General features: G+C 35.0%; 1 protein-coding gene across 8 annotated transcripts in view; it reads left to right on the top strand.

Moving 5' to 3' along the window:
- TASP1 (taspase 1) overlaps positions 1–15,435 on the top strand; it is a 278,892-nt gene that overhangs the window by 101,006 nt on the left and 162,451 nt on the right. For all 8 annotated transcript variants that reach the window (XR_006729626.1, XM_045529289.1, XM_045529290.1 and 5 more), the window contains one exon: positions 12,625–12,735. Coding sequence is in view for 7 of the 8 variants with exons in the window: in XM_045529289.1 (XP_045385245.1) it covers positions 12,625–12,735 (111 nt within the window). In the remaining variant the exon portion in view is untranslated. The remainder of the gene's footprint in view (positions 1–12,624; positions 12,736–15,435) is intronic.

Raw genomic sequence — 15,435 nt, 5'->3', positions numbered from 1 at the left:
CCTTCTCTTCCTCCTCTTTTTTAAAATAGGAAATGGTATAATTCTAACATAATAATCTAATTTCAGCATTTTCACTGCAGTTTTTGTGTTAGCCTCTACATGATGATAGTGTCACTGTTGCCTTTGTCACGTGGAGTTCATGGTCCTAACAGCAGTATTTTTATTGAAGTCAAAATGGAAGCTTAGCCTACTGGTTTAAAACCATATGCTTGTCGATTTTTAAATAAAATTAAAGCTCTGTGAGTTCTTAATTTGGGGTTTGTGGACCCTATGGAGTCTATGCATGGGTTTTTATGTAGCATTCTGTGAATTTCCTAAGGTTGTATGGAAAATTTTAGCCAAGATGTATCTTCTTATCGTGACCTGAGACATTAGGAAGCACAATCTTGGGTAATTTTGAATACAATTGTAAATAAATTTCTTGACTAAAATAAATGTTAAAAGTAATACAAGTAAGAGTATTTCCTTCTTTTGCTAGTATTATTTCTTAGAATTAGTATCAAATGAAAACTTTGAGGAGTGCTAAATTTTATATTGTCTATTTGCCTTTGCTACTTAACTCGTTTGAGATGGCTTGTTTTTTGCCTTTTTGTTCTGTTATCTGCTTATGTGATAATTCTGCTGGTTGGTGGTAAGACAGCTTCTGGACAATTTCTATATTGTTATCCTTAAATTCTATTCTGATCTAGAGAATAGAATGTGATTGCCATTTTTCCCTTGCTCTTTCAGAACATTTGTGTCTTTCCCCACCCTCAAAACTACCCTTGATACTTGTTGAATAGAGAAAAGGATAAGCAGTGACTGGTGAGCAGATTTAAGACTTGTTTCCATCATATTTTATGTGGCCTCTAAATACTGAATGTTGTTTTTAAACTTTGAGTCAGCTTTAAAACTGATGAAATGATTTATATTGCCTCTCCTTTGTATAGAGGAATTTATTGGGAAATAACATCAGCTTTAGCTTCCTTTTTCAGTTTTTACAGAGGACTTGGCCATTCAAATCACCTCTATAAATCACTTATACATTTTAAGTCATTAAGAAAATTATTAATTGTTTAATATACATATGGCTGGCTTGGTAGTTGTAGGTGAAATTTATGGTATAGAATAACGATCTTGCTTATGTTCTTTCTGTTTGTGGGCTTTATACCACATATATAATCAATATATGTAGTGAAATATTTATTTTACATCACATCTACATATTTGTATGTTGGCTTTTTTTTTTTAGCTCATGAGATGTACACCATGCACATCATGTCTATGATGCAAAATGAAATCTCCAATTTTAACATTATTCCTTTGGGATGTGCTTGGTAACTTACTATTTCTAGGACTTTCTTGTTAAAGTTGGGGGCTATATACAGTTTAAAGTGTTAGTAACAGAACCTGTTATGCTACATATATGCAAATAATTATTTTCATCTTGTCCATGAACTCAGATTTTTGAAGCTTTGAGTTTTCTTTGCTTGAATCTCCTTCATTCATATGACATTAGCCTAATTTCTGCAGCGACTGACCATTATGGACAAGCATGTTACTTAGTCACAAGACTTGGATCTTAGAATTTTAGTTCTTTCAATTCACTTTTCTTCTTTTTCAAAATGGAGATGGTAGTACCTTCCTCACAAGTTACTTGTAAAGCTTTAAAGAAATATTTGTGGAAGCTCCAGATATATAGTAGTTGATCAGTTAGTTAGAGGATCAGTGAATTAAGGACCTTTTCTCCTTCCCTTAAAAATTTAAGTTCTCTATAGTTGAATTTAATTGAAATATATTGTTTTATTAATTAACAGCTTTTAAAAAGAGTTTTCTCATAAATGGTCCACCCAATATAGCCTCTTAACTAAATTTTGGCCAGAAAGTTATTGAGGTTCTGAAAATACTTCCAGGTATAAATATTGTATTTTGTGAGGAATTTAAAACTATTAAAATTAAACCATATAGTTTTTTAAATTGAAAACTAAGGCATGGAAATCTTCAGTGACTCATTTTAGGTTCTACAGCTAGAACCTGTTTTCCTTATCTGTGGTTCTTCTCTCTAATGGAACGGGAATCCAGATAGAAGATTGACAAGAATATCAATTGAAGATTATTAATACAAATAGTGTTGCTTCTTTTATGGCTACTACCCTAATGAAGATCTCAGATGTGGATAAGTCTAATGCTTATACGTATAGTACATTTTCCAGGTAAATGTAATATAGTAATAGAATTTTAGGGGTGCTGTCATAGACAAGAACACCACTTCTACTGGGGGTGTTGCCTGTGATTTTTTACCCCTCCCTGGCTCCATTTGTTCCTGATGCTCTAATTAGGGTGTTGTAATTTAGATAACTAAATTTAGATAATTTAGAGCAGAAAGCAAGGTCCTGTTTCATCATCTGAATTTACATTCAAAATGAATATTGGATAAATTTTCACATTGACATGTGGCTTTGACAAAGAGAAACAAGGGAAAGCAGGAGTAACTCAATCTTTGGGAAAGGAAGCACCTCTGTCCTGTGAACCAGAGACTCCCTCTGACTTGACAGATTAAATGAATGGTTTTCACTATTCATATTTATTGAAGGTTTTTTTGTTGTTGTTTATTTGTATGTTGTAGTTTTTTTTTTCCAAATGGGCTCTAATCTGTGAAAGTATTTGCATTCACAAAACTGGAACTTTTCCCCTTTATGTAACTACTTATTTAGACATTTGAATCTTTTGTAATTTGGTTATATCCTCTCAATAAAATTGACAATGGTGATAAAAACTAATAAATATCAAGCACTTAGTGTGTGTACTGTATGGCTAGCCCTGTGCTCTAGATGAGATATTGCTGTGTGTTTAATTATAACTGTTCTAACATTTTTCTGCATTATAAATAATTATGAAATGCTAACGCATGTATCAACCACATCCTACTTTGTAAGAGATAATATCTCTAAGAGATAATTATAAAATTATCTCTTTTGGTTATCATTTATCAAAGAAAACATGAAAAAGCCTGAGTTATTTTTGATAGATTACTATAAATGTCCAAAGTGTGAGATAGGTTATGGATTGGAGAGAACTGAATATTTGGCAAAACACTAAATGTGTGTTGGTGAGCCACAATGTTTAGACTTGAGTGGATTAGACATCTTCACCACTTGTTCCATCTCTTTATGTTTTCCTCTTATATATAATAGATTCCAGGTTTGATAACCGTGGGGCCACTGTGAAGATTGAAATCATGTGTATCCTATCACTTTTAAGGCAGCACTCTCTTTAATTTCACAAGACAGGCTTGAAAACCAGAAGTAACTCAACTCCAAAATTGGCAGTAAATCTTCTGACAGGGAAAAGGTGACGTACTGTGTAATAAATTCTTTTGTTGAAAAAGAGATGTTGCAATACTGGAAACTGAAGTACCAAATGTTTCCTTTTAAATTTGGAAAGGCCTTTCCTCATTACTTATCTGTCCCTGTGGACTTCTAACAGGGGATGTGTTGAAATATTTTTCAGTTGCCCACTAGCCACAGTGAGAGTGAATGGCAGCATTTATAAGATGACATAAATACTTCAAAATCATCACTAATCCTTAGAGATGTGTGGTGTGCCAGTGGTACTGAGTGTGAGCTTTTCTTGCTTCTGGTCCTGTGCTTTGTATATAGGCTTCCTAGGAATGTGAGTTATGTCTTTCCTGTGAATATAACATCACTTTTTCCCCTTCTGGGGGCTCTTTGTATTAGAATTGAGGTGGGAGTGGTTTAGGAGAAATAGTCTGCCAATGGGAAGAAAGATCTGTGAAATTATGAGTTATACTTTAAAATCCTAATCTCATTTTGAGGTCCTGTGGAACAAGTATACCGTAGTCCTCAACCATTTGAACACTACATTAAAAACTGGACAACATAAGGGCCTTTTAATTTTCATTTTGTAATAATTTGGCTCATACCACCACTGCTGCTACCACTACATGAGATAAAGATTAGAAAAGATTGAAAATGATCTAGAAGTGCAATGAAGATATTTCTTAAATGTCAGCCAAAAGTTGGTATTAATACATTTTCGTGTTTCTCTATTCTTGTTGAAAAAGCCTTTCAGTTTGTTACTTTTACCTTTTGGAACTAAAACATGATTTGTCAGTATGATTTGATTGGACTCTTACATTACTTATATTTTATTATCTTTATTTGAAGGATGCATCTGTCACTACAGCTGAAGTAAAAACAAAAAAAAACCTAAATATGATAAAAAGCAGAGGAAATAAAACACCTGTGACATCTATTCACATTCACTGTCACTAACTCGTGTACTCAAGACAGAGGGAAGTGAAGGGAATGGGACCAAATCCCATTATGGGAGACCTTGCCTTTAGAGAAAGTATTGTGAATATAGGAGTGTAATATTGAATTCAGGCAATAAACCTGTTGTAGAAAAAACGTGTTTTTATTATAGGAATTGGGGAAAATAAAAGGAATAAAAAACAAGCAAAAATCATGTGTAATCCATACTCTCTACATAACCACAGTTAAAATGTTTCCTGCCAGACTAAGAGAAATCTTTATCATATTATTTGTTTTGTTTTGACAATGAGAGGTTTACCCAGGTGGTCATTTTCACCCCCTGTGAAGGCTTAGCTTTATTTGAACCAGTAGCCTTCAGAATTACAGATCAAAGGATAAATTGCCTTTTAATTCTATTCTAAGTCCTCAGGGGTGGTTGTCAGGCTACCTGGGAATCACCTTGTCCTAATAGATGGAAAATATAGGGAGTAAGATGAGTAGAGACAGGAAAATAACAGAAAATGATTTTTGTTAGGGTGGTCTTTATCCTTGTAGTATTTATTAAGTGCTTACTATGTGCTCAACCCTATGCTAAATGCTTTATGTTCATTGTCTTTTTTTGTCTTTTAAAATGTCTAGCTTTATTTTCTCTCATTTTGTTAAAATAATTGTTTGTCATTGACATACGTTTACCTAGTCCTGTGATGACAAGGGTATATATTATATATTATTTTTTTGTATTCACAACAATCCTATGAGGTAGTTGGTAACCCATTCCCCATTTTACAGCTGAGAAAACTGAGATGTAAATAAAGAATCCCAAAGTTACCCAGTTAGATTCAAATATGAGCCTGACTGCAGAATAGATAACATTAACCCCTACTATCCTACAGGCCTTAAGGGTGTGTGTGAGAAACAGAGAGAGAGAGATAAGGGAGGGGGAAGGAGGTGGGGTGGTGGGGGGGGTTAGTGGGGGGGAGAGAATATGAGTGAATGGATGGATGGAGTAAAAATGCACAAGCTGTCTTCTTCTAAACAAGACCCTGCTGCTTAACCCTAAGAGATCTCAGATTTCTCCTTCAGCAAAGGTATAGAAACTTCTTGTAATGCAAACCAGTGTATTCACTAGAGAAATAATAGCGAGGTACTCTTCTAGTTTCCTTGGGGTTTTGCCAACTTTTTCTGGATTCCATACAAACCTACAAATAGGTGTTCCAAAGATGGCCTCACTGAAATGGTATCACATGGCTGTGGGAAGTGGTCATTCTTTAAATGGATAACAGGCACTCTTAAATATGTAAGACTCCATTTTTCAGGTACCATAAAGTATTTATTTTAACCAAATTACTTTTTTTTATTCAAACAAATTAAAAAAAAATTCAGTTGTTAGAAGCAATTAAATATATCCTGTGTTTCTTCCTCAAAAAACTCAGCTAAAATAAATGATTTTGTTTTTATGCATTGTTGCTAATGGTGTCTGATAAACATATTTACATGAACTTGTCAGCAATTATATTAGACTCCACACAAATTTACATGTTTGAGTTGGCAGAAGTAGCTAGAAGTCATCTTCTCTCAGTGTAAAGTTTTCTGAGCCATTTTCCATCACCAGCAAGGAACCATCTATATAGATTAAGAATCATTTGGCCCCCAAATATTCATTTTGACAAGGCTAAAGAACATGTGGCATAAAAGGAAGGAAATTCAAATACATGCTACAACAGAGATGAGACTTGAAGATGTTAAGTGAGGTAAGCCAGTCACAAAAGGACAAATACTGTATTATTCTTCTTATATGAGATACCCAGAGTAGTCAAATTCTTAGAGACAGAAAGTAGAATGGTGGTTGCCAGCGTTGCAGGGAGGGAGAAATGAGGAATTAAAGTTCTGGAGATTGATGGTGGGGATGGTTGTACGACAGTGGAATGTACTTAATGCCACTGAGCTGTACACTTTAAAAATATGGTTAAGTGGCCCTTTTATATTATGTATAATAAGAATGTGTATGGCCTTTAAAAAGAGAAACAATTGCAGTGTGGCTAAACAGCTAGGCTTTTAAAATTTAAATTTAAAATTAAAAAAAAAAGTCTCATGTAACAAAAAACACCTAGGAGGAGACTAGGACTAGTCAGGCTACTCAGCAATACTGTCTGGTACACAGGTCTGTCCTTTTTCTCCTACCTTTCTCAGTGGGCCTTTGTGCTCATGCATGTCACCTGTCAGTCACAGGATATCTGCTGTGCCTCATGCTTAGCTGTGCAAGTAAGTGCAGGTATGGAAAGTTAGATTTAGTTTGGTATGGCAGAGACGTTCTATTTAATGTTCCCTAAATATCCATTTACTCTCCCATATTTCACATCCTCCTTGCAGTTTCCTGAGAACATGCAGCTCTTTCTGGCCAAAGGACTGGAGTGGAAATGTTATATTTCACTTCCAGGCTAAGGTGGTAAAATAGCCCTTTTGAATAGCAGGGTGGCCCTCTTGTTCTCTTGGAGGGGAACTATATGATACAAGTAGTGCATTTACAGGTGATGGAGCCGCTGTCTGCCTAGGTTTGTTCTTGAGTGAGTGTGTGGAGCAGATCTCCAGGTAACCCAGGTATGACGTATAACATTAATGAGAATTATATTTTTGTTACCTCACTGCAATTTGGGGATTGTTTCCTTTTGTAATCCGGTTTAGCTGTTCTGATTGATAATCCAGGCTGGGCTTTTGCCAGACAAATTTGATGAAGTGAGGGAAACATGGAGGCTTTTAGGAGTAAGGGAATGTATATAAGTTGACGAAGCATGGAATGTTAGCTGGATAAGGACAGAGGTGGCAAGGAATAGTTAAAAAGCAGCAGAATTAATGGATGGCAGTTTCTGATGAGGTGGAAGGAAGGTTGGAGTTGAAGTGCTGAAGTGGGTGAGCTGGAAAGATAGGAATGAGATGAGTACATTTGAAATTACTGACAAGTTAATGTTGCTTCTGACATAGCCAAGGGAGTGAGTTTATGAGGTAGTGAGGGAAACTGGAGAGGATATCAGAGAACCTAGAAGCCAAGATCTTGGGAGAATTATCTAGATAAATATTAAAATCAGCAAGAATTATGACAAGGAGTAGTAGTATTGGTCACAGTATAAGTGAGCTGAGAGCTAAAATCTCTAAGAAATGACCTTGTCATTTTTTTGTCTGAAACTGTCTATATTCACCCTTACTTTTGGTTGTTTAACTGTTTCTAGGCTGGCAGGTTTTTTCTTTGTTTGGTTTTTGCCATTAGGTCTTTAAAATGGCAAAAGTCAAGCAGATTAGTCTTTTGGCCTCTTTTGTTGTTTGGAGATTTTTGGCTATCAGTTTAATTTTTAAATTTTTGAAATTTTTTATGGATGATTTTCCTTTTCTTTATGGTTAGTTGTTAATATTGTCTTTGGTCCAGAGCTTCACTATGATACACCTAAAGATAGATTTTTTTTTTATTCCTCTTCTTTGGAACTCTGTATGGGTCTTCAGATTCAGGACTTATAACTTAAATTCTGGAAAATTCTTATTCATAATTCAAATATTAGTGCTGCCTTCCCCATTCTTTCTTTTCTCTTTTTCAAAATACTTATTAATGTGTTGGACATTTTCGTTTTACACTCTACACCTCTTAACTCCTTATTTTCCTTCTCTTTATCATTCTGGGTTGCTTTTTTTAATGCACACAGATATAGGTTCTAGTTCTCTTTCTTGAGTAGCATTTAATCTGTTGCTTAACACATACATTGAGTTTTAAACAGTATTTTTTTATTTGAAATGTTTTATCTGGTTCCTTGAAAAATCTGCACACACCCCCTTCCCTTCCTTTCCCTGCTCCCAGATTGTGCTGCTTTTTAAAAGTGTGAGCTTCCTTCCTCTTTATCTTTGTACTACAGATTGTTCTATTATGGGAATAGGCAAACTGTGACCTGTGAGCGAAATCTGGTCCATGGCCTGTTTCTGTATGGCCCGTGAGTTAAGAATGAACTGCTGAGCTCAAGCAATCCTCCCTCCTCGGCCTCCCAGAGTGCTAGGATTACAGGCATGAGCCATCGCACCTGGCCTGCTCATTCTTTCTTATGATTGGATGTGTGTGTTAGGGGTGTGGGGTTTGTAATTTTTTACTGAGAGTTCTTTTTCATGCAGGTTGTAAAAGGTTAAGGATCCCCAAAGAGAGGACATGAGTGTGGGACATACTGAAGTCTCAGCAATAAGAAACACACTGGGAAAGAGTGAGCAGAGGCTGGGATTAGGGTTGGGATTAAGAGGAGATGAGCTGACCACAGAGACTGGCACTCAGAGGGATGTGATTAATATCCAGGGCTCCTGCTGTATCCGTTGTTTTTATCTGAATCCCTGAGGTTGGTCTGTAGAATACACAATCAGGGCACTGGCATCTGGACTAGACAAAATGACACTTGAGTGAATTCTCAGTAGCCAAACAGGGGTCTGACACTTTTGAGGAGGTCTGACAACATGAAGTAGCACCTCTGCCAACTGCTGTGTACTCTGGGCCTAGTACAGAGTAGGAACTCAATAACAGACTAGGAAGTGAATGGACGAGGGAAGAAATGAAAGTCAGGTCCACGTTTTGGGGACTAGTAAGTACCCAGCAAGTGTCTGCTGCTAATCTAGTTAGTAGTCCTCAACTGCGAACCAGATAGGAAGAATGTGGAGAGATTGGAATGTAGTAGTTGGTTTGTAGATCCCTCGGGATTTTTTACATAAACAGTTATATCATTGGCAAATAGGGACAGTTTTACTTCTTTTCTTTTTGTCTTTTATTTCTTTTTCTTGCTTCATTGCAATGGCTTGACTCTCTAGTATATTGTTGAAGCAAAGTGATGAAAGCAGACATCATTGCCTTGTTCATGATCTTAGGGAGAAGCAATTCAGTATTTCATCATTAAGTATGATGTTACCTGTAGGTTTTTTGCAGATGCTGTTTATTTCTGGAAATTAATAATTAAATTTAGAGGCTTGGTCAGATTCAAGTATAGTATTTTTGGTGGTGGGCAAGTCTGTATATGTATAATTTTATCAAGAAACATAATATCTGGTTGTATCTTTTTGTGGTATTAGCAGCCTCGTTGGTTGTTACCTATGTAAATTATTATAGGTTATAAATGATTATATTATAATTTTCCTAATTTCTTTTTTATTTATTACCTGGAATACTTCTACAGAGAAAATTTTCCTTCATAAACTGTTTGGTTACCTTGCTATACAGTTCCTGTAGGAAGGACAGAAAAATGCTTGATTGTTTTCTTTCATTTATCGGTTTTCAGAATAGTGAATTGGTTTCCTAGCATCCTCCAAAGATGACCAGTACTTTTAGAAACATAAGTTATGCATTTACTATCTATTTCAGTCCATTCATTTGTCATACTTAATGATGTTAATTAAGTGTACACTTTTCTAAGTTCTTTTAGAACTTGGTATTTATCACTTTTCCTCTAGGTTTTTTTTTTTGGGAGGGGGTCAGATTTTCATTTTATGTACAATCCATGTTTTCTGCTAAGGTCTTAGAACATAAACTTACTCTTATTTGCATAAGTAAGGGAAAAAAGAGGATGTAAGGCTTATTTCTAATATCTGTGAATAAAGAATGGAACTGTTTGCCTTTTAATCACAGTTCAGCTATACAGCAAATTATTCTAAAAAACCTTGGAATTTTGTGGGTAAAGCCACAGAAGCCAAACTTCCTTTGGCTGGAACCTGCAAGAGAATTAATTTTTGGTGTCATGGTTCTTATGTTAAAGGTGATAAATGTCAGAGAATATGTCATAATTTTAAAAGTTTCTTGATAAAAATCAATTATTGGAAAACCCTGTATATTCTTGTATAACATCAGAGGAAAAAGTCTCCCCGACACACATTGTGTGTTTTTGATGTAATGTTAACTTCATATGGTTTAGCTGTTTGACTTGAGACATGTTTATATAACCTTCTGAACATTCATTTAGCTTATGATATGTCAATTTCCTAATAATTATAATTGTCCTAAGGTATAACATTTCACTGTTCAACATAAAATATGTACAAAAAGGGAATTAAAATTTGTGGAGTTTCATAAGCTTAGCACAGTGTCTCCATATAGTAAATGTCAAACACGTTTTCTTTCTATTAGCTTTATTGTCATTTTGGGGGATTATATTAATAATAGGGATTGCCATAATTCTGTCCACAAAGTTATATATTAAATTAGGTATCTAGATCTTCTAAGCATAGGTATTCATTCACAAAGAGATATTTAGATCTTGAAGAATGTTTACATGTACACTTTACCAAAAGGTACAGTGAAATTATTTCTGGAAAATATCAGGTGATTTTTAAGAAACTTTCACACTTTTATGGACTGTTTGTATTTTTGGCAATGAGTGTCTATTGTATGTGTATACATAATATGCATGTGTGTGTGTGCATGTATATATAGGGAGAGAGGGAAAGAAAAGGGAGATGTGTACATATGAAGAGAAAATTTCTGAAATGGAAGGCATGAATGTAGTTTAACAATTAGAGACAATGTATCTTAGGCAGATTTTCTATTAGTGCTTAAGTCATGTCAATACATATTAGCTAAATAGGGAACTATGTATCATATCAGTTTGTATTAGTTTTGGTTTCATGAATTTAAGAATTTGTAGCCATTATCTAAAAGAGATTGTTTCATTTAACAATCTTAGTCAACATTTCTTTTCCATTGCTAAGAACCTCCCTTCCTCATTTACATTTGTGTGTGGGGGTGGGGCGTGTGCATGCAGATTAACGACTTGGGAAAATGTTACTTTGTCCCTTGTCCTGTTGGGGAATCTGAACAGATCCTGGAGATGCTCTTTGTTTTGCTGTGATCTTTTTGACATACTTCTCTTTTAGTCTCTTTGGACACTAAGATCATTTGGTACCCTTTACCTGTTATGTGAATTAATAGATGACTTTATTTTCTAATAAACTAAGAATACTTTTGGCAGGAATCCTTTTTAATGGAAAAATGTTTTCAATGAAAGAAACCTCGTAAAGATCTTGTGTGTCTACTGTTCTTGTTTAAGGAAAAACTGACATTTTAATTAGTGAAATTTATTTTATATATAAGAAGCCTTTCAAGTGGCATTTAGTATTTTTGTTGTTGTTGTTGTTGAGACGGAGTCTCACTCTGTTGCCTGGGCTAGAGTGCCATGGCGTCAGCCTAGCTCACAGCAACCCCAAACTCCTGGGCTCAGGTGATCCTCCTGCCTCAGCCTCCCGAGTAGCTGGGACTACAGGCATGTGCCACCATGCCTGGCTAATTTTTTTTGTATATACTTTTAGTTGTCCATGCAATTTCTTTCTATTTTTAGTAGAGACGGGATCTCACTCTTGCTCAGGCTGGTCTCGAACTCCTGAGCTCAAATGATCCTCCTGCCTCGGCCTCCCAGAGTGCTAGGGTTACTGACGTGAGCCACCACGCCTGGCCAGTATTTTTTTTTTTTTAAACTCTTGCTCCTACAATGTTTATCAAAGTAGCCTTTTTAAATTTTTTATTTAAAGGCAGGCTCTTTTTTTTTTTTTTAAGAAATCTTTTATTAGAACTCAACCTACACATTACATTTCCTTTGTTTCCTCTTTTGCAGGTAGTTTTTACTTTTAACAGGTAGAAACTGTAATGGAATTCTAAGCAGCATTCCATCATCCCCACCCTGCCACCATGCCTACTCTTACTTAGTGTGTCTGAATGACTCAAGTTCACTTCAGTGTTTAAATGTACTTTTTCTTCAGAGCTACAGAGAATATTTTCCCCTGAAAGCTATGTACATTACTTGTAGGAAGGCAGGAAAGGTGCTATTTTATTAAGTCTGTTTTACAGCTGTTGATATGTGATGGCATTGCAATGAAACGTCTGGTGAGGGGTAATTCAGGCTGCCCCTGGCTGCCTAGATCCCTCTCCTACACCCAGGTGTGTGGGTGCCAAAGGGAAAATGGCTGTTGGCCACAGGTAGTCATCTACTTACTGAGTAACTGAGCCCAAGTGAATGGGAACAAATAAAGTTATAAAACAGGATCTTTTATAGTCATGCAACAGTGAGAATGAGACAGAATCTAGGAAATTCAGGAATCTGAATTCCTATATTATATAAATTATTTCTTTGAAAAAGTTTTCTTTTTATTTTTCATTTCCTTTTGAAATCAGACACTCATGTGTTTCTTCAGTTTCTGCTGAATCTCATTACTAAAATTACCAGGTTGCTCATGGAAGTCATTTCATCCCTCACTGAATTATTCTCCAACTTACCTACTTCTTAAGTGATGCGTAAGGGTGTTTTAATGCTACTGAGATATGTAGGATGTTCAGTACTGCTTTTCCTCAATCATCCTTGTTTCCTTGGATTTCCAGGATGTGGAGAACATCTTGTGCGCACCATACTGGCTAGAGAATGTTCACATGCTTTACAAGCTGAGGATGCTCACCAAGCTCTTTTGGAGACTATGCAAAACAAGTTTATCAGTAAGTATAACATGAAGAAAATTACATTCTTCTACATATGGATTGTTTCATTGAGCTGTAAGCGCCATGATTTGAGTACCCCATTTGTATCTCTAGACCTAGCTCTGGGGCCTAGCATAGAGTTAAGACCTTCAGTTAGTATTGGTTGCGAAAAGAAATTCTACCGCAATAGCTAGTACAGCATGAAATCTGTCGTATAACTAATATAATGCCCAAGCTGTGAGACAGTATCTAGGATTAGAGTGATATATATTATATAGTATATTATTAATATGCTGTGTATATATTAATAGGAACTGCCTGATGGCAAAATGTAAGCAAAAGAATGAGTTATGAACAGGACTTTGAGGTCTACCTCTGGTGATTTTTCAGAAAAAGGTTGATTACATTCATGTTACTATGTCTTCAGATATATCAGAATTGGACTTAGTTAGGTCTTATTCTTCTTTTGTTATAACAATTAGCATTGTTGAATGCTGTTTTTAAGGGAAACCAAATTCTCTGTCTTCATAGCATTATGTATTTTGTATAATTTGTTATTATTTGTACATATATACTAGATTTATTCTTAGGACATTAATGAGAAGGACTAATAGGAATTGAAAACTAGACACTTACGAAAAGTTAACTTCCTAGAAACCCAGTGATGGGTATATAATTATGGCATATGATAATTTTATGCTTATTGAGAATGACCCAAAATGCTTTACTGAGTTTAAAACCACAGATGCACTAACTAGTTGTACTTCTCCAGGTTTGGGTCCATGCTGTGGAGTTTCTGAACTCTACTCTTTTGTCTTCTGTTGTTTTGATATACTCTCCTTTTGTGTGGCTCTTTAAAATTTCTCATAGAGTTGGACTGCCATATTTCATTTTACCACTGGGATTTACTATGTCGTGCATATTGAACCCCATCTTAAAAATTCCGGATTTACTGAAAGAAGCAAAAATGTCAGAGCTCACTTAATTGATCCTATTCATTTAATAGTTGAAGAAACTTAGTTTTCAAGAGTTCAGTGCCTTACCCAAAGTCGTCTGGTTAGCCAGTAGTTATTTGTTTTGTAAGAATACACTGCCTTTTACTTGGAAAAAAAAAAAAGGTAAAATGAGTGTGAAATACAGAAGGACAATGTCCTGGGAATCAAGACAGCTGGGTTTCACTCTCAACTTTGTGTCTGACTCATTGGATGTAGCATTTACTTATGTGGTTTTATTTTATTAAGGAAAAAAAAAAGTGAGAACATTAGATAAGAGACAGTTTCTGAATTCCTTCACTGTGTTAATTTCTATGAATTCTCTACTGGATTCAGCCCATAAATGTGAAATTCTTTTTAATCAGATGATTTGGAAATAGAATTAGAAAATGAAAATTTTTCAAGAACTACTTGGGAAGCACAGATGATATTTACAAAGTAGTTGGAATGAAATAAATTGGATTGACCAGAGGACTGGACTGGAATGAGGAGATTGGGTTCTTTCATCTTTTAAAGCACTGTTAGTGTAATTGGTTATCTGTTTTAGGACAAGTTTCTTTTTTCTCAATTTCCTCATGTGTAAAATGAGGCCAGATCTGGACAGTCCCTAAAATTCCTTTCAGTTCCAAAATCCTATTTGATCCTTGGTTTAGTTTACAAACCCATCTAAACTGCTGTATAAAGTACAGTTTTAAATCAAATTACTCATTAATTGAAATTATAAATTAAAACTATTAATGATAGGTTTCAAATACCTATTTGAAGTGATTTGGTTGAAATTCTTTCAGGCAATGATTGAAGTAAGCTAGCAACCACTTTCTTGGTTTTGTGGAAACCATGATATTCTTCTCTTTTGCTTCCTTTGTTTTTTCTTTTAAAAAAGATTTGTAGAAATAATATTTCCAGAGATTCTCATTGCAATGTAATATATACATAGAAAGAGTTTATATAATATTCAAGTCAAATAACACCTTTCCATTCATTCTGAGTCTCGTTTCTCTTGCCAGAAAGAACCAGTACTAACAGTTTGGTTTGTGTATCTTCCTCCCCTCCCCTCCCCCTCTGCTCTCTCCTTTCCCCTTCTTTCCCTTCCTCTCCCCTCCTTTCCCTTCTCTTCTCCTTTATTATATTGTTTTGCAACATACTTTTCACTTAACATACCTTGATGCTCTTGATTTGTCAGTATATATAGATTTATAGCTGAGTATATTTCATGGTTCCATAATTTATTCATTTCCCTACTGAAAAAGATTACAGTTGTCTGTAATTTTGGTCTGTATCATTTTACCATGTATAAATGCTTATCTCTCTCTATTCTTAATTAAGCATTTTATATGATTCTGTTTTTTTCTTCTTTCTTAGCATATCAGTTATACTTACTGTTGTACTTTTGATAGTGGTTGCTCTAGAGTTGGGAATGTACATTTACAACTAATCTAAGTCCACTTTTAAATAACACTGTACCACTCTACAAATAGTGCAAGTAGCTTATAGTAAAAAAATATTCCAAATTTCTCCCTCCCATTCTTTAAATCATTGCTGGCATTCATTTTACTTACACATAAGTGTGTGTGTGTGTGTGTGTGTATATAAAGCTGCATACATTGTAATTATTTTCAATAATAACTATTTTTAATTAAGAGTAAGAAAAATAAAAGTTTTTATTAACCTTCACTTATTCCTTCTCCAGTTCTTTTCCTTTTTTTATGTAGATGTGAGTTTCTGG

Source organism: Lemur catta, chromosome 17 (genome assembly GCF_020740605.2).
Source record: "Lemur catta isolate mLemCat1 chromosome 17, mLemCat1.pri, whole genome shotgun sequence".
NCBI lineage: Eukaryota > Metazoa > Chordata > Mammalia > Primates > Lemuridae > Lemur > Lemur catta.
This window is presented reverse-complemented; position numbering and strand designations above follow the sequence as displayed.